The sequence below is a fragment of the Rhinoraja longicauda genome, chromosome 7 (genome assembly GCF_053455715.1).
Source record: "Rhinoraja longicauda isolate Sanriku21f chromosome 7, sRhiLon1.1, whole genome shotgun sequence".
Taxonomy (NCBI): Eukaryota; Metazoa; Chordata; class Chondrichthyes; order Rajiformes; family Arhynchobatidae; genus Rhinoraja; species Rhinoraja longicauda.
In genome coordinates, this window is record NC_135959.1 from 18,554,218 (window position 1) to 18,575,996 (window position 21,779).

The window sequence follows — 21,779 nt, forward strand, 5'->3', positions numbered from 1 at the left end:
AGCACCTCAGTTACTTACCATAATCTGTGCGAGGAAAAGTACTATGACATTTGAAGACTTATTGCTGGAAATTGCATAAAAGAACTAGAAGAGAAAGAAAATAACATAAAATTAAAACAGATCAAATGTTTTAGTAAAATAGTTTACTAGAATGGCCCCTGGAATGAGTTTGCTGTGAAAGGAGTGGACAGGTTGAGATGGTTAAGAGGAAGTTCACTGGAGGTGTTAGTTATTCAAAATCCTACCTTCAAACGAGGGTAACCAATGTGCCTTGGGAGAGCAACCAGCATAATCATGGACCACTCACACCCCGGTCATTCCCTCTTTTCTCCTCCAGTCGAACTAAAGCTTGAAAGTATGTACCACCAGATTCAAGTACAGCTTCTTTTCTGCTGTTATCAGACTCTTGAAAGAACCTTTCATAATCTTTAATCCTGATCCTCTAATCTACCTTGTTACAGCCTTTGTGCTCAAGAATGCCTATTGTGCTGAAGAATGGGTTTGGCTGTAATCATGTATGAATGTTTTTACTTGGATAGCATGCAAAATAAAGGTTTTCCATTGTTTCTCGGTGCACGAGTTATTAATAAACCAATACCTATATCAACACCAGAGATAGGCAATAAATGCCAGCCTTGAGAATCATGGCCTTATCTTGAGAATTAAATAAAATATCTAATCGGTGTTATATTAACCATGGGTTAACATGCTGCTACTAAGAAACTCAACATCTGCGAACTTGGGAACTTATTAGAAACCGAGAACAGTGATTTAGTTTGGTGGACAAACAACACCTTCTGATTGACCATCGTTGAAGGAAGGAGCTTGTATCATAGCTCTGGGGAGTATGGTAGCCGCACAAAGTTTGCAGTAGTTGTTTCAAAAGACTTTGATGTGACACTCGGTTAATAACAAAACTCAGTGCTAATATTTTGGCCAACTCAGAGCACTATAATGCCCTAAGTCTAGTGGACAGCACTGTTCAAATGGTGTGAAAGACAGATCACCACACCAAAGTGCAAGCAAAAAGGACAACACTGAAAATACAATCACGATTTTATGCTGAATCCCAGAATTTCAAAAGGTATTTTATCTTGCTTCTCTACAAGTTTGAAGAAAAATAAGCCAACAGTTACCAAGCGTATATGCTGTGCTCATAGGTTGGTTTGCCATGAGATTCAATATCTAAGGATATGACAGTAATTTATTTGGCTGTGTGCTGCCTTCAAACTGTGTGTGTCATGCCTGTGAAAGTGTTTAAACATAGCCTTTTGTAGTTTGAGTGGTTGAATTACTCTGAACAGATTTTTAACAGGTCAATGAATACGTGTAACCAATCTTCACTGTCAATAGGCTAACAATTTTTTGAGCTGTAGCTAAATCTGGCAAGCTAGATACCATCATTGATTATCATTCCAACAAACTAACAATACTGAACTCAAGAAATGAGGCAGCCGACATTTAACTCTGCAAACAGCACCTATTAAATAAGTGTCGTGCAGCTTGTGTGAGAATGAGAATGTCTACAGATGTAGGTGTGAGATAGTCTGACAGTGTGTGCTGATATATGGGAGCATTTCTCCTGCTCACGCTTGAATTGTCCATTTCTCTCCCGTTCTGGTTCACATAGGTTGGCAGATGATGGAAGCTGCATCCAACTTCAGTGTAGATGAGTTGCGTATAAGGGGGGGGGGGGAAGAAAGAATGGGTTAGCCGTTAACAGCCATGGGGTTTGGTTTACTGCCGTTTGGGTGGGAAAACAGCCTTGTTAGAGATGCAGATTGGCATTGAGAGGGAAGAGAGGTTTATTCCAAAAGAAAACACGTGGCTTCTGCTACGATGAGCTGTGTGCCTCTTTTGTTAGTTATGTCAATAATAAGGTGGGAGGATTGCATATTAAGGGTGATAACAAAGATACCATCTGTTATATTTGGCAACAGCGGGGACAGTTACACATGACAGGATTTGCATAAACTGCGCAAAAAGCAAGACATTCACTTATCTATATTATATTACTAAAACTCTCATATTGTATATGCATATATATATATATTGCATTTTAGTACGTTCCCGAAATACAGCCGAAACGGTACATGACTATTTTAGCACCACCTTAATCACCATTGTCCTGGGGTGTACAAAATTGTTTTAAAACAATGAACTTAATAAACTTTAATAAATGCGCACACCCCCCCCCCCCGCCGGGAGGACCCATACCCATCCTGGCATGCGCCTCACCTGACCCTCCCGTGGTGCTGTGCAGCGGCAGAGGGTCAAACAAGATGGCCGTCGCCGCCAAGCTGCAGCTGCAGGAGAGGTTTCCACCCAACGGGTCCATGGCTCGTTCTGGCCGATGCGATGGCTGCCTGGGCCCAAGGTGAGTGGCTCCCTCTCCCCTTTCCTCTCTCCCCTTGCCCGCCCACAGCCTCGGGGGACACTCCCCGGCCGGCAATGGGTCCATGGATTGTCAGTTGGGGGAGGTTGCCGGGCCCTCAGGAGAGGCTTGCACGGGTTGCCACGCCCGCAGGAGAGGTTTGCACGGAGGGTTGCCAGGCCCACAGGAGAGATTTAAAAATCACTTTTAAAACTTTATTACTTACATAAGATGGCCGCCGCATCCGCGCGTGCGCAGTTGGGGGAGGGTTGCCGCTCGGGGGGGGGGGGGGGACCCGCCTGAGTGACGGCCAAAGGGGGGGGGGGAGGGGGGGGGGGGGTGACGAGAGCCAGCAGGAGAGATTTGGACCCAACGGGTCCACGCCTGTTTAATATCTTTTTTTAATTCACCGCTTTCTTTAATACTGTGTAAACAGCCAAAGCTAAACTCAGCTCACGTACACACCTTGGTGAGAGTGATCAGTAAGCCCCGGATCGAGGTGACGATGATTATTCCCACAAGAATGAAGGAGATATGTTGGGACCAAAACTTCACCTGCATTCAAGGGAAAGCATTTCGTAAATACTCGCTCAAATCAGCACATTTGCCCTTTCCACGCAGAAAATAGGAGCTGTTGGAAAACATTTATTAACTCAAATCTAAATAATCTTACATCAGTAAAAATAGGGTGATATCTCAAGGACTTTTCATATAAAGTGTCAAATATGTAAGCCTTGATTCTTAACCTATGATGGAGAACACAATTAAGAACCCAAAAGGTTTGAATGTCTATAGTGCTTTTTACAACCTCAGTATAATTGTATCAATCAAAACACTTTTGAAGTGTGGTAATTGTTGTTATGAGTCAGAACACCTGGGCCCAAGCTGTAATTCTGAATCTGCAACCATCCTGCCTTATACATAATGGGGTTTGACTAATCCTCTATGCCACAGTGCTCCCATCAATGAATATGGAAGGTCACATAACTGGCATACACAAATGCTTCCAGCAATTAAGGCAACACTTACAAAAAAATTGAAACATCCTCTCATTTTTACATTTCAAAATAGATTCAGAAATTTGAACTTTCATCCAACTGTTCGGAGCAGCAATGCCTGAGTTTAATATTATATCTGAAGCATGGCACTTTTGACAATGCAGCGCACCCTCAGCGCTGCTCTGTTCCATGTGTATTTTTTAATTCATAGCATGAGAATTGCTGGCAAGGACAGCATTTTACTGTTAGCTGCACCATTTCAGAAAGCAGTTCAGAGTGAATCACCTTGCCACACCTCGAGTGTTACATGGAGGCCTAGAATAAGGTGGATAACTTCCTTCTCTGAAGGTATTTAGTTTACTGCATAGGGTTTTAACAACAATCTAGTAGGTTAATGGCTACCATTATGATTCAACTGGTGCACAAGTTGGTGCAGTGTGTTTCCTGCAGGATGTGGGAAGGTAGAGACACTGCTGGAGCTTCTGGGAGCTACACCTGCAAGAACTGTGTCCAGGTGCAGCTCCTGACTGGACGCGTGGCAGAGTTGGAAAAGCAGCTGGTTGACCTCAGGGCCATCCGGGAATGCGAGAGTTTCCTGGACAGGACCTACTGTGAGGCTGTCACGCCAAGGGTCCAGGTCGAGCGAAGGTGGGAGACTGTTTCAGGGGGGAGCGAACGTGGACTACAGGAGACCCCGGGGGCTGTGCCTATTGCAAACAGGTACACCCTATTGGGAACTGTTGGGGCAGAAGACGCTTCCAGTCCGAGCGGCAGTCGCGTTGGCGGTTCTATCCCAGGCAAGGAAACTCGACCGGGGAGACCGAAGTCAGGAAGAGCCATAGTAGTCGGTGACTCCATTGTCCGAGGTACGGACAGGAGATTCTGTGGCGACAGGCGGGAGTCGAGGATGGTTTGTTGCCTCCCTGGTGCCAGGGTTCAAGACATCATGGAGCGGCTACAGAACATCCTAGCGAGGGAAGGTGATCAGCCGGAAGTAGTTGTGCATGTGGGCACGAACGACATCAGGTGGAAGAGGAAGGAGATACTGCAGCATGAGTTTAGGGAGTTAGGAAGAAGACTGAGAAGCAGGACGTCGAGGGTGGTTATCTCTGGACTGCTGCCTGTCCCTCGTGCTGGTGAGGGCAGGAACAGAGAGATCGGGGATATGAATGTATGGCTGAGGGGCTGGTGCAGGGAGCAGGGATTTAGATTTCTGGACCACTGGGATCTCTTCTGGGGCAGGGGTGACCTGTACAAAAGGGACGGGTTACACCTTAACAGCAGGGGGACCAACATTCTGGTAGGCAGGTTTGCTAGTGCTACAAGTGTGGCTTTAAACTAAGTAGTGGGGGGGAGGGGTTGACAAATTGGGAATATGGAGATGGAGTTAAAGGGGAAGCGAATACAGGAGAAATTGTAAAGGACTCTCGTATGAATGGGAAGGGAAGTTCTAGAAGGGATATGAGAGTAAGGTCAGGGCCAATGGTGACCGGTGTGAGAGGGGAGGTAAATACCGAAGTTAAAGTGTTGTATTTAAATGCGCGAAGTATAAGAAATAAAGTGGATGAGCTTGAGGCTCAGTTAGACATTGGCAAGTATGATGTTGTGGGAATCACTGAGACATGGCTACAAGAGGACCAGGGCTGGGAGCTGAATATTCAGGGGTACACAACGTACAGAAAAAACAGGCAGGTGGGGAGAGGGGGCGGGGTAGCACTGTTGGTAAGGAATGATATTCACTCCCTTGCAAGGAGTGACATAGAATCAGGAGATGTAGAATCAGTATGGATAGAGATGAGGAATTGTAAGGGTAAAAAGACCCTAATGGGAGTCATCTACAGGCCCCCAAACAGTAGCCTCGACATAGGGTGCAAGTTGAATCAGGAGCTAAAATTGGCATGTCACAAATGTAATGCTGTGGTGGTCATGGGAGATTTCAACATGCAGGTAGACTGGGAAAATCAGGTTGGTAATGGACCCCAGGAAAGAGAGTTTGTGGAGTGCCTCCGAGATGGATTCTTAGAACAGCTTGTACTGGAGCCTACCAGGGAGAAGGCAATTCTGGATTTAGTGTTATGTAATGAACCTGACCTGATAAGGGGACTCGAGGTAAATGAGCCATTAGGAGGCAGTGACCACAATATGATAAGTTTTACTCTACAAATGGAGAGGGAGAAGGGAAAATCGGAGGTGTCAGTATTACAGTATAGCAAAGGGGATTACAGAGGCATGAGGCAGGAGTTGGCCAAAATTGACTGGAAGGAGGCCCTAGCAGGGAAGACTGTGGAACAGCAATGGCAGGTATTCCTGGGAATAATGCAGAAGTTGCAGGATCAATTTATCCCAAAGAGGAGGAAAGATTCTAAGGGGAGTAAGAGGCACCCGTGACTGACAAGGGAAGTCAAGGACAACATAAAAATAAAAGGGAAGAAGTATAACATAGCAAAGAAGAGTGGGAAGCCAGAGGATTGGGACTCTTTTAAAGAGTAACAGAAGATAACTAAAAAGGCAATACGGGGAGAAAAGATGAGGTACGAGGGTAAACTAGCCAATAATATAAAGGAGGATAGTAAAAGCTTTTTTAGGTATGTAAAGAGGAAAAAAATAGTCAAGGCAAATGTGGGTCCCTTGAAGACAGAAGCAGGGGAATTTATTATGGGGAACAAGGAAATGGCAGAAGAGTTGAACCGGTACTTTGGATCTGTCTTCACTGAGGAGGATACAAACAATCTCCCAGATGTTCTAGTGGCCAGAGATCCTAGGGTGACAGAGGAACTGGAGCAAATCCATATTAGGCAGGAAAAAGTTTTGGGTAGACTGATGGGACTCAAGGCTGATAAATCCCCAGGGCCTGATGGTCTGCATCCCAGGGTGCTTAAGGAGGTGGCTCTAGAAATTGTGGACGCATTAGTGATTATTTTCCAATGTTCTATAGATTCCGGGTCGGTTCCTGTGGATTGGAGGGTAGCTAATGTTATCCCACTTTTCAAGAAAGGAGGGAGAGAGAAAATGGGAAATTATAGACCAGTTAGTCTGACATCAGTGGTGGGGAAGATGCTGGAGTCAATTATAAAAGACGAAATTGCGGAGCATTTGGATCGCAGTAACAGGATCGTTCCGAGTCAGCATGGATTTACGAAGGGGAAATCGTGCTTGACTAATCTACTGGAATTTTTTGAGGATGTAACTAGGAAAATTGACAGGGGAGAGCCGGTGGATGTGGTGTACCTCGACTTTCAGAAAGCCTTCGACAAGGTCCCACATAGGAGATTGGTGGGCAAAATTAGAGCACATGGTATTGGAGGTAGGGTACTGACATGGATAGAAAGTTGGTTGACAGACAGAAAGCAAAGAGTGGGGATAAATGGGTCCCTTTCAGAATGGCAGGCAGTGACTAGTGGGGTACCGCAAGGCTCGGTGTTGGGACCGCAGCTATTTACAATATACATCAATGACTTGGATGAAGGGATTAAAAGTACCATTAGCAAATTTGCCGATGATACAAAGCTAGATGGTAGTATGAACTGTGAGGAAGATGCTATGAGGTTGCAGGGTGACTTGGATAGGTTGTGTGAGTGGGCGGATGCATGGCAGATGCAGTTTAATGTGGATAAGTGTGAGGTTATCCACTTTGGTGGTAAGAATAGGAAGGCAGATTATTATTTGAATGGTGTCAAGTTAGGAAAAGGGGACGTACAACGTGATCTGGGTGTCTTAGTGCATCAGTCACTGAAAGGAAGCATGCAGGTACAGCAGGCAGTGAAGAAAGCCAATGGAATGTTGGCATTCATAACTAGAGGAGTTGAGTATAGGAGCAAAGAGGTCCTTCTGCAGTTGTACAGGGCCCTAGTGAGACCGCACCTGGAGTACTGTGTGCAGTTTTGGTCTCCAAATTTGAGGAAGGATATTCTTGCTATTGAGGGCGTGCAGCGTAGGTTTACTAGGTTAATTCCCGGAATGGCGGGACTGTCATATGTTGAAAGACTGGAGCGACTGGGTTTGTATACACTGGAATTTAGAAGGATAAGAGGGGATCTTATCGAAACGTATAAGATTATTAAGGGGTTGGACATGTTAGAGGCAGGAAACATGTTCCCAATGTTGGGGGAGTCCAGAACCAGGGGCCACAGTTTAAGAATAAGGGGTAGGCCATTTAGAACAGAGATGAGGAAAAACCTTTTTAGTCAGAGAGTTGTGAATCTGTGGAATTCTCTGCCTCAGAGGGCAGTGGAGGCCAATTCTCTGAATACATTTAAGAGAGAGCTAGATAGAGCTCTTAAGGATAGCGGAGTCAGGGGGTATGGGGAGAAAGCAGGAACGGGGTACTGATTGAGAATGATCAGCCATGATCACATTGAATGGCGGTGCTGGCTCGAAGGGCTGAATGGCCTACTCCTGCACCTATTGTCTAGCCTGAGTTCCTCTTAATTTATTAACTACCTTTAAATTCCAGTTGCCATGATGAAATTTGAACTTGTGCATCAGGATCTTTAGTCCAGGATTCTGGAATGCTAATCCAGCAACAGAACCATTGTACTATATCACTCCATCCCACCACCAACCCGTCTGATCCTGAACCACTCCCCACACCCTTGACGGTCAGCGCTTCCTCTCTACTGCTCCTCTGATTATGCACTCGCTCCCTTGGTGCTGATTTAAATGTACCGATCTACATGAATAATACACATACCTAAAGAAATGAATGCTATTGAGACTCATAGCTGCGCTAGAAAAAAGACAATGCACAATGGTGACTGCGTTGCTTTGAATATTCTAAGGCAATTAAAGTACGAGACAATCAAAGACTTGCAGTTAGTTTCTTAAAAATTGCAGCGAATAAAAGAAGCCAACATTTCTGACTTTACGAAATATAAAATGATGTAGAAATAAACTGCAACCCCAACCTCTCTGCCCAACTCCACCCAACCACTTGCCGTTGGTTAGTTTGGATTAAGAATCTGTCTGTTTAGATTCATGCGAGTATTTATTGCCATCACCGTAAATGGCCTTTAAATGAATAGTTGCCACATTGGCTAGTGTTTTTACTTACATCAAACTGAATACCCAGATAGTTCACTGTGATTTCTATACCTCGTGAGACTGGGTCTGTTTTACCAACACGGTCAAAGACAATGTTTATTGTTGCCTGCCATTTGAGTGGGGAGAAGGAAAACACAAATTAACCATCCAACATAAATTCAAGATCACACATCCAATGTAATGGATGAACGTTGATCCATGTTTTATTAACACGAAGACCATTCTGAATTATTTACAATGTCAGATGAAAGCAACAAATATATACATCAAAAGCAACGTATCCATATGTTTAAAAGATGTGAAACCAACTGTGCAGTGAAACAAAATTGAAGGAACAGGAGGAGACCTTACAGATCTTCAAGAAATTCAGTTTAAGGTTATTGGTGACAATTATCTTAACTCCAGACTTGCTTCAGTTCTACAACCCTCCGCACTCTGAATCAATAACGATCTCAGTCTTGAATATTTCTATCTGGATTCCCCCTCTAGAAGAATTAGTTTCCTTCTATCCACTATCATATCCTTGAAGTTCAAGCAAAAATCTGTTTATCTCAGGATTCAAAGTGATCCGCATCATTCAATCTTTTGGAAAAGAGCTTCAGATTACAACCATTCTATGAGAAAAGGAAGAGTGGAAATTTATGTACTGCATAAATTAAAACTAATTTGAAACAGCTGGAGTTCAAACCATTAAATAATGAATTAGTTGCAACACAAATAAAACAGCAGCAGATTTTTTCTTAGAATGCTCTGCAGTTTTTTTTGTCAGTCAATGTTTTATTATAAGGATACCTATCTGAAGAATAAAAGATAGGAGCAGTCAAGCAAGATGCTTATGACCAGAAAAAAATTATTAAGGATGGAGACAACAACCTGACAGACCTGGAAAATGGTAGGTCCTTGTGTTTAGTTGTATGGTCAATACAACCAACGAAACACATATAGGCATGAGGTGTTATCAACAATGAAACAAGATACCAAGTCCAACGTATTGAAAAAGAGAAAATGCTGCAAACTCTCTGCAGGTCAGGTGGTATCTAAATACGGAGAAACTGTTAATGTTTTGGGTTAAAGATTCAAATTATTTCAAATTTCTACCATCTGCATCTTTGTGATATTCAAGCCTTAAGTCATTTGCATACAATCTCATTGCAGCATGGCGATTGCATACAATCTCTGACACAACGGTAGAGTTGCTGTCTTACCGTGCTTTCAACTCCATAGACCCAGGTTTGATCCCGACTACGTGTGCTGTCTGTCCGGAGTTTGTATGTTCCCCCGTCATCCTGTGGGTTTTCTCCGGGACCTTCGGTTTGCTCCCACACTCCAAAGACGTACAGGTTTGTAGGTTAATTGTCTTGGTATAAGTTTAAATTGTCCCTAGTGTGTGTAGGATAATGTTAATGTGCGGGGATTGCTGGTCGGCGCAGATTCAGTGGGCCGAAGGGCCTGTTTCCACGCTGTATCTCTAAACTAGACTGTTAAGGATGGAGACATGCCAGTGAGTGGAAGAGGTTTAGAGGGATGTGTGGGCACAGGGAAGAATTTATTACATTGAACTTAAGGTTACTGAATCAATTTACTGAAATTAAATATATATTTAAACCGACCTTCTACTTTTCCGATAACAGAATTTGTACTACTGCATCCTAATTGGGAGAGAGATTATCATATAAAAGTCACAGAGCTGATGGATGGGTTAACAGTTAATGCACGAACTGCAAGAACCACTGGATTAGCTACACTTGTTAACGGGTACGTCTACGAGGTAGAGGAGAATCGGCACCTGAGCTGACCCTGGCTTCCTTCTAATTTTATTGCCTCCTGAGAATATTACATGCGTTTGGAAAGGGTAGATCGGGGTGGTAGTGGGAAGGTGATGTTCAGAATGCTCCTGCTACCATTGGCTTACAGAGTAAATCAACTTAACCTCTGCTGTTCAGAAAGAGGCAGGAAAAGGATGACCTTTGCCTAGGAGGTGGGCCCCAGCCTATCCTTATAACTAAAACCTTGCAGTCATGGTAACATCCTCATATCACTGACAGTGCCCACCGGTACACTTGACCAGTGTCTGGCCAATGTAACCTGTGTCTGTGTCAGATGAATAAGAGTTACTATATCTAATCCCACCTTCTGTCATGGGTCTGCAGCTCTGCATCCAAATGGATGAGATTGTTTTGCCTCTGCACCTATTACTTTCTGGGTGAAAAGAAAAATCTCATCTTCCCTCTAATTCTTCTACACATGACTTTAATACTATTCTCCTTTTTTTCTAACCCTTTGCTAAAAAATATAGAGTAAGTGGAAGTACCTCCTAGTTTTATACAGCTCAATTAAAGAACCCACAGTTTTTGGGTTCCAAGGAAAATAACCCCGGCTTCCTCGTAACTACAATTTTCCAGTGTTGGCAATATTTTCAGAAACTTTTTCTGCCCTCTCACCAGTGAAATTGGCACCTTTCCTGCAAGATGGTAACCAAGCCTGCAGGCCAATCCTTAAATTGAGGTCTAACTTGTATTTTCTGGGTTTCTAGCATAACGCAAGGTTTATATTCATTGCTTTGACTCATAAAGCAATAGATTTTAATGTTTTTGTATGTACCTACTACTTCGAGCGATCTGTGTTTCTCCACATCTCTTGGTATCATTTGCTATACATGTTCATGCTTATCTACCCCTGCCCCAATGCATTACCTCTCTGGATTAAATTCAACTGCTATTTTTGCCCAACTGGTGCACATCTTCCTCACTATCAATCACATACATTATTTTTATTATCTGCAAACTTATTTTATTAAATCCCATAGTCTAGGTCTAAATCATTAATGTATGTTACAGAAAGCAAGGGACCAGGTATGGAGCCCCACAAATAACATTATGTCCATCTTTTGAGCTAATTTTGTCACTCTTCCATGGACCCATGGGATTTTACTTACCTGACCAGTCCATCAATTGGAACATGGAACCTTCATAAGTTCCTAAATTCACAAGTGATAGGAGCAAAACTAGGCCATTCAGCACACCAAGTCTACTCCACCATTCAATCATGGCTGATCTATCTTTCCCTCTTAACCCCATTCTCCTGCCTTATCATATCATATCATATATATACAGCCGGAAACAGGCCTTTTCGGCCCTCCAAGTCCGTGCCGCCCAGTGATCCCCGTACATTAACACTATCCTACACCCACTAGGGACAATTTTTACAATTTTTTAATTTTTTTTAATTTTACATTTACCCAGCCAATTAACCTACATACCTGTACGTCTTTGGAGTGTGGGAGGAAACCGAAGATCTCGGAGAAAACCCACGCAGGTCCCTGTGACCCCTGACACCTGTAATAATCGGTGTCAAATGTATTGCTAAAATCTAAGTAGACTATCTCAAACATCGTTGACTGTCTTTGTTGTTTCCTCAGAACAATGAATGGTTAGTCAGACACAACCTTCCCTCAACAAAGTCACGCAAATGATCCCTGAATAATCTCTGCCTTTCCAAATGAAGATTTACACTCTAAAATAAGCTGGGTTGGAAGTTCAGATGACAATATTCAGCCATGGTAAACTGAGAGCAAGAGTCAGAGTTCACTGAGCTTTTGAGAGACTGCTGCACATCGTCACCGAGAACACTTCCAACAATGCTAACCTGCATATTTAGGAGTGCACTATGGAAGAGTTATACTCACCATAAAGATTTTCCAGACACAGTAGATAGAGAAAAAGTACCCCAGAAAATTAAAATATTTTCCTTGGAATGTTTTTGAGTATTCAATCCTTTCCTGTAAAAGATAAACAGAACATGTACCTTTAGCACCATTTCTATGCCTCAAGAATGTCCCTGTTGCAATGAAAAATCGCAGCATCAATTCAATTTCACCTTTAGGTTACATTTGCAATTCCCCCATCTAATTATTTTCCATTAATGTGCAGCTTTTAAGATTGTGATCTATTTCTTGTGTTCAACTGCGTCAAACCTATTCAATTTACTTAGATTACACTGGGTCAAAGGCACGTGAAGATAGGAAAGACAAGATTTAAAACAATTATGCTATTTTTTTAATAAATCACTGACTATTCCACAGGTTGAATCTTGTGACCAATTCTGGTCATCGTGCACTTGGAAGGATGTCAAAAATTTGAGGAGGATTTAGTGGAACAATCTGATATTCTGTGGAGATTCTGAGCAGTGGATTGTTTAATTTGGAATACAGCCAATTACAGAGAGATTTAATAGGACCTAGACCAAGTGGACCCGTTGGGGCCAAACCTCTCCTGCACCTCTTCCCCCCCTCCCCCTCCCCTTCCCCCCTCAACCCCCCTTATCCTCCGTCCACCCCCTCCCTCCCTCCCCACCCTCCCTAGGAGATAGATTTAAACTTTAAAATGTGAATAACTTTAAAAATATAACACCGATTTCAATGAAACAACTTCCATTAGCACCAAAGGGACGATGGTGAGTAAGGTGGGCCTAAAATTGTTGCGCTATCGTGTACCGTTTTGGCTGTAGTTCAGGAACAAACAAACGAGAGTTTTAGTATACAGATGTTCAAAATAATGAATGTTTGATGAATAAGAGAAATTGTTTCCACCAGCTGGTGGGTCAGTGGGCGATGCAGATTTAAAGTAATTTGCAGAATAAAAGCGAGTTGAGAAGATTTTTTTTAAATGCTGTGAATTTACACCTTCTGAAATTGACAGTCCCAGACAGTCATCTCCATCCCTCATTAGAAAGGTTTTGAGAACCGATGCTTCTTTCTGGAACAAATATCCAATCAGTTCCCCTGCACCAACACTCTCATCCACCTTAGCAGAAAACAAATTACTGGAGGAACTCAGCAACTTAGGCAGTATCTGTGAAGGGAAATAAACAGGGAACATTTCAGGTTGGGACCCTCGATTTTCCTTTACCTTGCCTGCCAGATCCCCACTTATTATGCCCACTTTTTGTCCTCCTGTTTCCACTCTTAAGTGTACTCCTACATTTCTTATACTAATCATGGAATTCACTTCATCCAACTGTCTAAACCTGAAGGGTCTCGACCCGAAACGTCACCCATTTCTTCTCTCGAGATGCTGCCTGTTACTCCAGCATTTTGTGTCTATCTTCTGCCCAAACCTGATGTATGCATTCTTTGTTTTCCTGACAAAACCTTTTCTGGATCTGTCTCCAACTTGTCAGAATAACCATCCATTCTTATCCACTACTCCTACAGCCTCCTTGACTACACCTCCACCATTTCTGTCTTCTGTACGGATGCCATCCCTTTCTCTCTATTTCACTGTCTTTTCCACATTTGTTCTCCAGATGTCTTCTATTCCAGGACATCTGAAATGTCCTCCTTTTTCAGAATACATCCCCCCCCCCCCCATTGCAGTGATGATGTCCCCACTCTATATCCGCCACTTCTTACACTTCTGCTCTCAACTGTCCTTGCCATCAGACAGAACAGAGACAGAATTTCCCCAGTCCACACATTTCATCCAGCTTCAACGTAGTCACAGCACAAGAAACATTTTACCCTCCCAACCCTTTCTGATTTCCGTGCGGACCACTCTCTATGTGACTTCTTCGTTCACTGATTCCTCCCCATCCTTTTCTCCCCCACCCTCTGCACTTTCCCCTGCAACTGTTGGGATGTAACATCTGTCCTTACACCTCTTCCCTCACATCCATCCCAAGGACAGTTCTTCGAAATGAGACAGAGATTCACCCTCACCTCCTCCAAACTGTGTGGTCTCCATGTGGCCTTCTCACCATCACTGAGACCAAATGCAGACCAGGCAACCGCTTTGATAAACACTTGGGCTCTGTCTGCTGGATCTGGATCTCCCGGTTGCCAGCCATTTTAATTTCCCATCCCATTCCCACATCAACTTACTGTCCGCCCATGGCGGGACCAAGCACAAACAAGAGCAACAGCATCTCATATTCTGCCTGGGTAATCTATAACTCAATTGCAAATCTGCTGTCCCTTTCTCCCTCCTCCTACGTTCTCTGGTCCATCAACTGTTCCTTTGTCTCCACAGATCCTCTTGACTCACTGAATCTCTCCAGCAGTTTGTTTCTGATAAAATAATGACATCAAAGTGCCAGTGATCAATGTAAGCCCTTTAGGATGGTAGAATCAGATTCAACTGCAATTTTCAAAATGGAATTGAGTAACAATTTGAAAAATTATAATGGGAACTATGAGGGAAGTGCAGTGGTAGTGAGACTAATTGGATAATTCTTTCATAAAGTTGCAAGAGCTGCTGAAGGCACGAGCCTCCTTCAATACTGTGATTTTACTCACAAAAGCAAGCAGCCTTTATAGAAAGGGAATGCTTAACATATTTAATGCCTTAAATATACTTGATCTTTTCAGTATAAAAAATTACAAACATATAATGACTTTAGGTTTTAGACTCGAAAACCTAAAGTCTAAATATAATGAACAAAATGAAGCGTACACTATGCATAATACTGCAAACGGTGGACAAAAGGTCAATTTAATCAATACCTTTGTAGCATGAAGATCAACCGTTTCGAGAAATAATTGTCGGCTCAGTTCTTCCAGAGCATCTACTTCCTGCTGAATGAGTGAAAGATCTGAAGGAAGGTGTCAAAGAAAAGGGCAAATGGATACAATGCAAATCGTACGTTAGCTTGTGGGATAACAAAGCATCTTGTGGGGGATGACTAATGGAAGAAAGTATCTGCAATTTTCAAAAGGAATTGACAAGAAAATGTCAGTAGATATTGACAATTTCTTGTCAACATATTTATATATATATATATATATATGTGTACCTTTAAACTTCCTTAAGAACTACTGGGCATGCTTCAGATTTCTAAAAGCACAAAAATGACATAATTTAATTGAAGCAAGTGCAAAGAAAAATATATACAACAATGATGCCAGAATTGAGAAATTGTAATAATCAAGAAAAAGTGAGCAAAAAGAAAAGTGTGAAAGATAATATGAGTAAGATACTAAACATTTTGTAGGTGTTTGTGAGGTGACTGTAGTGGTGGTATTTCCATTAGGCAGGGGAGGAGTTTGCCATAACAATAAGGTGGTGATGAATAAATCAAGCAGGAAACTTAAGAATTAAACTTCTCTGCGTAGAAAGGAGGTGTAGAAAGGAGATATATTTGAAGCAAATATCAGAGATGCCTTTAAGGGAAGGTAAATGATGGGAAAGGAATGAAAAGTGATGGCAATATAATGGGGTGAAGTAAGGTTTGAGGTGACAGTAAATACTGGTACCAACCTGCTGAGCCAAATGGCTTGCTTCTGCACTGTAATTTCTATAATATTCCACATATTTTTTAAAAAAAAAGTAAAATAGCATCTCCAAATGGAAGGAGAATAAATGAAATGGCATTTAGTTAAAATAAAAGGATATTTTCACCATTGGACGATGATGATGTTACACTTTTGATCATTCCCCAAAATCCTGCAGGCTTATTCAGTACTTCCCCACGCTGGTACATCATCCTCATTGCCATTGCAATTCTAACAGGAAAAAACAAACAAAAATAAGTTGGATTTCTTACAGACACAAAATGCTGGAGTAACTCAGCGCGGCACAGGTAGCATCTCTTGAGAGAAGGAATGGGTGAAGTTTCGGGTCGAGCCCTTCTTCAGACTGACGTCAGGGGAGAGGGAGGTACATAGATAAGGAAGTGTATAGATAAGGAAGTGTTGGTGTGAAAACAGGACAAAGGGAATGGAGATCAAGGAAAATGCAGAAGATCATTGTTGGAAGAAGGTAACAACAAAGCAAACAGAAGTATAATGTAGACGGAGACAGTAAGACTGTTCGGAGAACTGGGAAGGGGGAGGGGATAGAGAGAGGGAAATCAAGGGTTACTTGATGTTAGAGAAGTCAATCTTCATACCGCTGGGGTGCAAACTGCCCAAGCAAAATATGAGGTGCTGTTCCTCCAATTTGCGCTGGGCCTCACTCTGACTATGGAGGAGGCCCTGGACAGAAAGGTCAGTGTGAGAATGAGAGGGGGAGTTAAAGTCTTTAGCAACCAGGAGATCAGGTAGGTTTAGGCGGACTGAGCGGCGGTGTTCATCGCAACTATCGACGAGTCTGCGCTTGGTCTCGCCAATATACAGGAGTCCACATCTGGAACAATGGATACAGTAGTTGAGGTTGGAGGAAGTGCAAGTGAACCTCTGCCTCACCTGAAAATACTGACGTAGTCCTTGGATGGAGTCGAGGGGGGAGCTATAGGGACAAGGGTTGCATCTCCTGCGGTTGCTGGGGAAAGTATCTGGGGAGGGGGTGGTTTGGGTGGGAAGGGATGAGTTGACCAGGGACTTGGGGAGGGAACAGTCTCTGCGGAAAGTGGAAAGGGGTGGAGATGGGAAGATGGGCTAGTGGTGGGATCCCGTTGGAGGTGGAGAAAATGTCGGAGGATTATGCAACGGCTAATGGGCGGAAGGTGAGGACAAGGGGTTTCTTACACCAGGCAGGCATTACCAATCAATGCAGTTTCTAACAACAAAAAAGGATATCCAGAACGCAACAAAATAGACAGCAAGGGTAAAGTTAGGAAAAAACACAATTCAGAACCAGACTTTCAATGTGACTTAAAATATTCAGTGTACCTGATTAAAAACAAAAGGCAGAGTATGGGAAATGGGTTGGAGCAGAGGGGTGGGGAAATGTAGAGAATTTGAATGTTATTATGTCGTAAATATATAAAGTTCTTATCTTAACCACAGAGGGTATTGTCAGGGGATGCAATCCCCTGGAGTTAGTTATGGTTGTCATCATCACCCATTAACCAATATAGTTCAACATTAACAATGTAAACATCATACAGAGAGAGTCAATAACTTCAAGTTCCTGGGTGTGCATATCTTTGAAGATCTGTTCTGGATCCAGCACATTGATGTGATCATAAAGAAAGCCCATCAATAGCTCTACTCTCATAGAAGATTGAGAAGAATCTGTATGTCAATGAATACTCTCTTGAATTTCTACAGGTGTACGGTAGGGACCATATTGACTGGATTGCATCATGGTCTGGTTCGGCAATTCGAACACCTCGGAATGAAGGGGATTACAAAAAGTGGTGAACACTGCCCATTCCATCACGGGTACTGACTTCCCCACCGTCGAGGGGATCTATAGGAGGCATTGTCTCAAAAAGGCAGCCAGCATCATCAAGGACCCACACCACCCTCGCCATGCACCCATTTCACTCCTGCCATCGGGAAGAAGGAGTCTGAAAACTGTAATGTCTGGGTTCAGGAACAGCTTCTTCCCAACCACCATCAGGCTACTGAATACTACGAACTCCAACTAAACTCCATACTACAAACTGCCTTGGTTGCACTATTGTATTTTTTATTTAAACATTTTTATGATAAACATTTTTAATATTTTTAAACATTTTATCTATTGAGTACCGCCGCCCGTCCCGGCATGTCCCGCGCCTAACCTTCCCCCCTTGGTGCAGCGTGGCGGCAGAGGATCCACAAGATGATCGTCGCCCGCCCCTCCCCACCCATCGCAGCCGAGCTGCAGGAGAGGCTTCGGCTCCACGCCCGGCCCGCAGGAGAAACGGGGCTGAGGTTAGTGCCTTCTCCCTGTCCACTCTCGCTCACCTACGGCCCGGGGAGACACTCCCTGCCCGGCAGTGGGTCCACACAGTCAGGAGACGCTACGGCTCCATGCCCGGCCCGCAGGAGAAGCCCGCAGGAGAAACAGGGCCGAGGTCACTGCTTTTTCCCTGTCCCCCCTTACCCGCCCACGGCCACGGGGGCACTCCCCACCCGGCAACGGCTCCACGGTTGGGCGGGGTGAGGGGTGAAGGGGGAGAGGGGTGGAGGGGAGGTGGGTAGGGAGGGGGGAGGTGGGTAGGGAGGGGGAGGGGGAGGGGAGGGAGAGAGGAGGGGGGAGGGGAGGGAGGGTACGGGAGGGGTCAAGGGGATGGGAGAAGGGAGGGGAGGGGAGGTGGGTAGGGAGGGGGAGGGGAGGGAGAGAGGAGGTGGGCGGGGAGGGACAGGAGGGGTCAAGGGGATGGGCGAGGGGAGGTGAGGGGGCTGTACCAATGCAGGAGAGGTTTGGACCCAACGGGTCCACTTGGTCTAGTATGACAATAAACCCTCTGACAGTCAAGTGAGAAGTAACAAAGGGGTTTGGGGTTTGGGAGAGGTAGAAATTTCTGTGAAAAGAATTTCCCCTAACAAATAGACCACCTAAACTGGATCGAGTTTAAAACACATTGTATAATCTCCTGAATGTAAATTATCCTTTTAGCTGCGAACCCACCTGTGGTGATAGTTACAAGAAAGGCACATCTTTCTCTAGAACATTTCGCAACCTCAGAAGGTGCCAAAACATTTTACACGGAACTAACTAAATTTTGAGGCGTGGTCAGCAGACAACTTTCAATAGAGTCGAGTGTGTTTAATTGTCATACGTGCCAGGAACAGAACAATGAAAACTTACCTGTTGGAACTTTACAGTCCTAATATAGCCACACAAAAATAAATGTACATTAATGATATAATAAATTGATGATCAGTAGTACTAGGTAATTAAACCATAACAGTGCAAAACCAAAGTACATAATGCAACCGAAACTATATTAGATCATTGCTGAGGTAGAGTTGTAGTTAGGTTTGTACAATGTGGTTTGAGAGCCTAATGGTCGCTGGGAAGAAGCTGTTCTTGAACCTGGAGGTCACAGTTCTCAGGCTCTTGTACCTTTGTCCTGATGGTACCAGCGAAATAAACATAGTCATGATTATGTGGATCTTTGATTATATTAGCTGCCTTTTTGAGGCAGCACATCCTGCACCTCCCTTCGATGGTGGGGAGGTCAATACCCTTGATGGACTGACTAGTCAACGTCCACAATGTTCTGCAGCTACCTCTGTTGCTGAACTTTCGAGTTACTGAACAGGCTGTGATGCAACCAGTCAGTGTGCTCTCTATTGTATACCAGTAGAAGTTCGATAGAGTATCCAGTGACATGCCTAATCTCCTCAATTATCCAAGTAGAGGGGCTGATGAGCTTTCTTTGTGATTGCATCAATGTGTTGGGCTCAGGACAGATCTTCAGAGATATGCACACCCAGGAACATGAAGTTATTGACTCTCCCTGTGCACTAGTATGTCAGCCAGTATTTTTGCTGTTAATTTTCTGGGCGGGTTTTAAACCCATGATACCTGACTCAGAAGTGAAAATGCTACCAAGGCTCACGCCTACTTGCTGAATTTGAAACTTATGAGAAATTGCATCCTTTAACCTCAAAAAACAAATCAAAAGACTGGAATTCTCAGATACTTAAAGGTGCAATGACGTCAGAAACCGTTGATTTTCATTGTTGAGATTCAATATCCAAATCAACTGAGAGTAAGATTCCAGTTTTTCCCATTATGCTGGATTGTCTTGTACTCACCAATTTGTTTTCTTTGACATAGTTGAACACTGAACTTTAAACCATATTTTTATCATCACAAACCCATTGCACTTTTGACCTCCCATGGCTGGAAATTTCCAATGGCCGGTCACATAAAAACAAAGAATGCCTTGCATTGTGCTGAAAGCCTTCCTCTGCTCCAGCTAGCCTCTCCTGCGGAGTTCCACAAGGCTCCATCCTAGGCCCCATTCTCTTCTCTCTATACATGCTCCCCCTTGGCCAAATCATTCAAAGGCACGGCATTTCTTTCCACTGCTATGCCGATGACACTCAGCTTTACCTCCCCCTGAAACCCAACAACCAGTCAAATTTAAACAGCCTCTCACACTGCCTTGAGGACATAAAATGTTGGATGGCACAGAACTTCCTCCAATTAAATGAGAGCAAGTCTGAGGTCATCCTATTCGGCCCCCCCGACTCCATCAAATCGATAACAGGCAGTCTTGGAAGCCTATCCTGCCTAGTCAAACCGCATGTCAAAAACCTCGGCATGATATTTGACTCTGCATTAAAATTTGATAAGCAAGTCAACGCTGTGGTAAAAGCCAGCTTCTTCCAACTTCGAACCATAGCTAAAATCAAACCTTTCCTCAAATTCGACGACACAGAAAAAATCATTCACGCTTTCATTTCCTCCCGCCTAGACTACTGCAACTCCCTATACACTGGGATCAGCCAATCTTCCCTGTCCCGCCTGCAACTGGTCCAAAACGCCGCAGCGAGACTCCTGACGGGTACCCGTAAAAGGGACCACATCACCCCGATTCTGGCCTCTCTCCACTGGCTCCCTGTACGGTACAGAATCAGCTTCAAGCTCCTCCTATTCACGTATAAAGCCCTAAATGGACACTCCCCCCCCTACATCAAAAATCTTCTAACCCCCCTCTCTAACTCCAGGTCCCTCAGATCGGCCGACTTGGGGCTATTCACTATCCCGCGGTCTAGGCTTAAACTCAGGGGTGACCGCGCTTTTGCGGTTGCAGCTCCTAGACTGTGGAACAGCATCCCTCTCCCGATCAGAACTGCCCCCTCCATCGACTCCTTTAAGTCCAGGCTCAAAACATATTTCTACTCCCTAGCGTTTGAGGCTCATTGAGGAGGCGCTGTGAACTGTTTGCGTGCTACTGTATGTTTTCATTTTTTTTTTTCTATTGGAACCTAATCAAATGTACAGCACTTTGGTCAACGTGGGTTGTTTTTAAATGTGCTATACAAATAAAATTGACTTGACTTGACAGAAAAACTGACTTTGAACGTTCTGTGCTATCTAGAAAGTGGTACGGGAAGGGAATCTCCTATAAAAGCAAGATAATTCCAAAGTAAAACCCTATCTTCTTTATTTGTCATGGTATTTAAAAAAAATGATATTTTATTAACTCATTATTTCATTAATTTTTTTAAAAACAAAAAACAAAGTTGATCGTTTTACAACACTAACGGTCAGGGTTGGATTTAACAGGGACATTCAAAACCACAAACGCTTTTAGCAAGTTTATAAAGAGGATCCGTTTCCGTTGGTCAGAGAGTCAGTAACCAGAGGTTATAGATTAAAGGTAACAAACTGGCAAAATAACCAAAGTAAAGAGTAGATTTTTTTCTAAATGCCACAAGTTCTTGTGATTTGGAAAATACCACATGACAGAACAAATGGAGAAGAATTAACAGAAATGTTCAAAAGGAGAGCAATAAAAACCCCAAACTGCTGAAGGAACTCAGCAGATCAAGCAGCACCTTGTGAAGGGAAAGGAATTGTTGGCAATTTGGATTGAGACCCGACATCATTCCTTTTGCTCCACAGACACAGCTTGACCTGCCTGCGGTTTCTCCCGCAATATGCTTTTTGCTCCAGCATTTGCAGTCTTCTGTAACGCCTTTCAAAAAGGGAGTTGGATAAATAATTTAAAAGGAAATAAAACACCGTAGACTATGAAAA

General features: G+C 43.5%; 1 protein-coding gene across 2 annotated transcripts in view; it reads right to left on the reverse strand.

Moving 5' to 3' along the window:
• LOC144595127 (Golgi pH regulator) overlaps positions 1-21,779 on the reverse strand; it is a 51,989-nt gene that overhangs the window by 3,321 nt on the left and 26,889 nt on the right. Inside the window, exons 8-13 of one of the 2 annotated variants that reach the window (XM_078402207.1) lie at positions 15,807-15,910; positions 14,912-15,000; positions 12,098-12,190; positions 8,423-8,518; positions 2,840-2,929; positions 19-84 (exon numbers count right to left, since the gene is read on the reverse strand). In XM_078402207.1, coding sequence (XP_078258333.1) covers positions 19-84; positions 2,840-2,929; positions 8,423-8,518; positions 12,098-12,190; positions 14,912-15,000; positions 15,807-15,910 — 538 coding nt within the window. Of the gene's footprint in view, positions 1-18; positions 85-2,839; positions 2,930-8,422; positions 8,519-12,097; positions 12,191-14,911; positions 15,001-15,798; positions 15,911-21,779 lie in introns of both variants that reach the window. The other variant, XM_078402206.1, reaches the window with a different exon arrangement.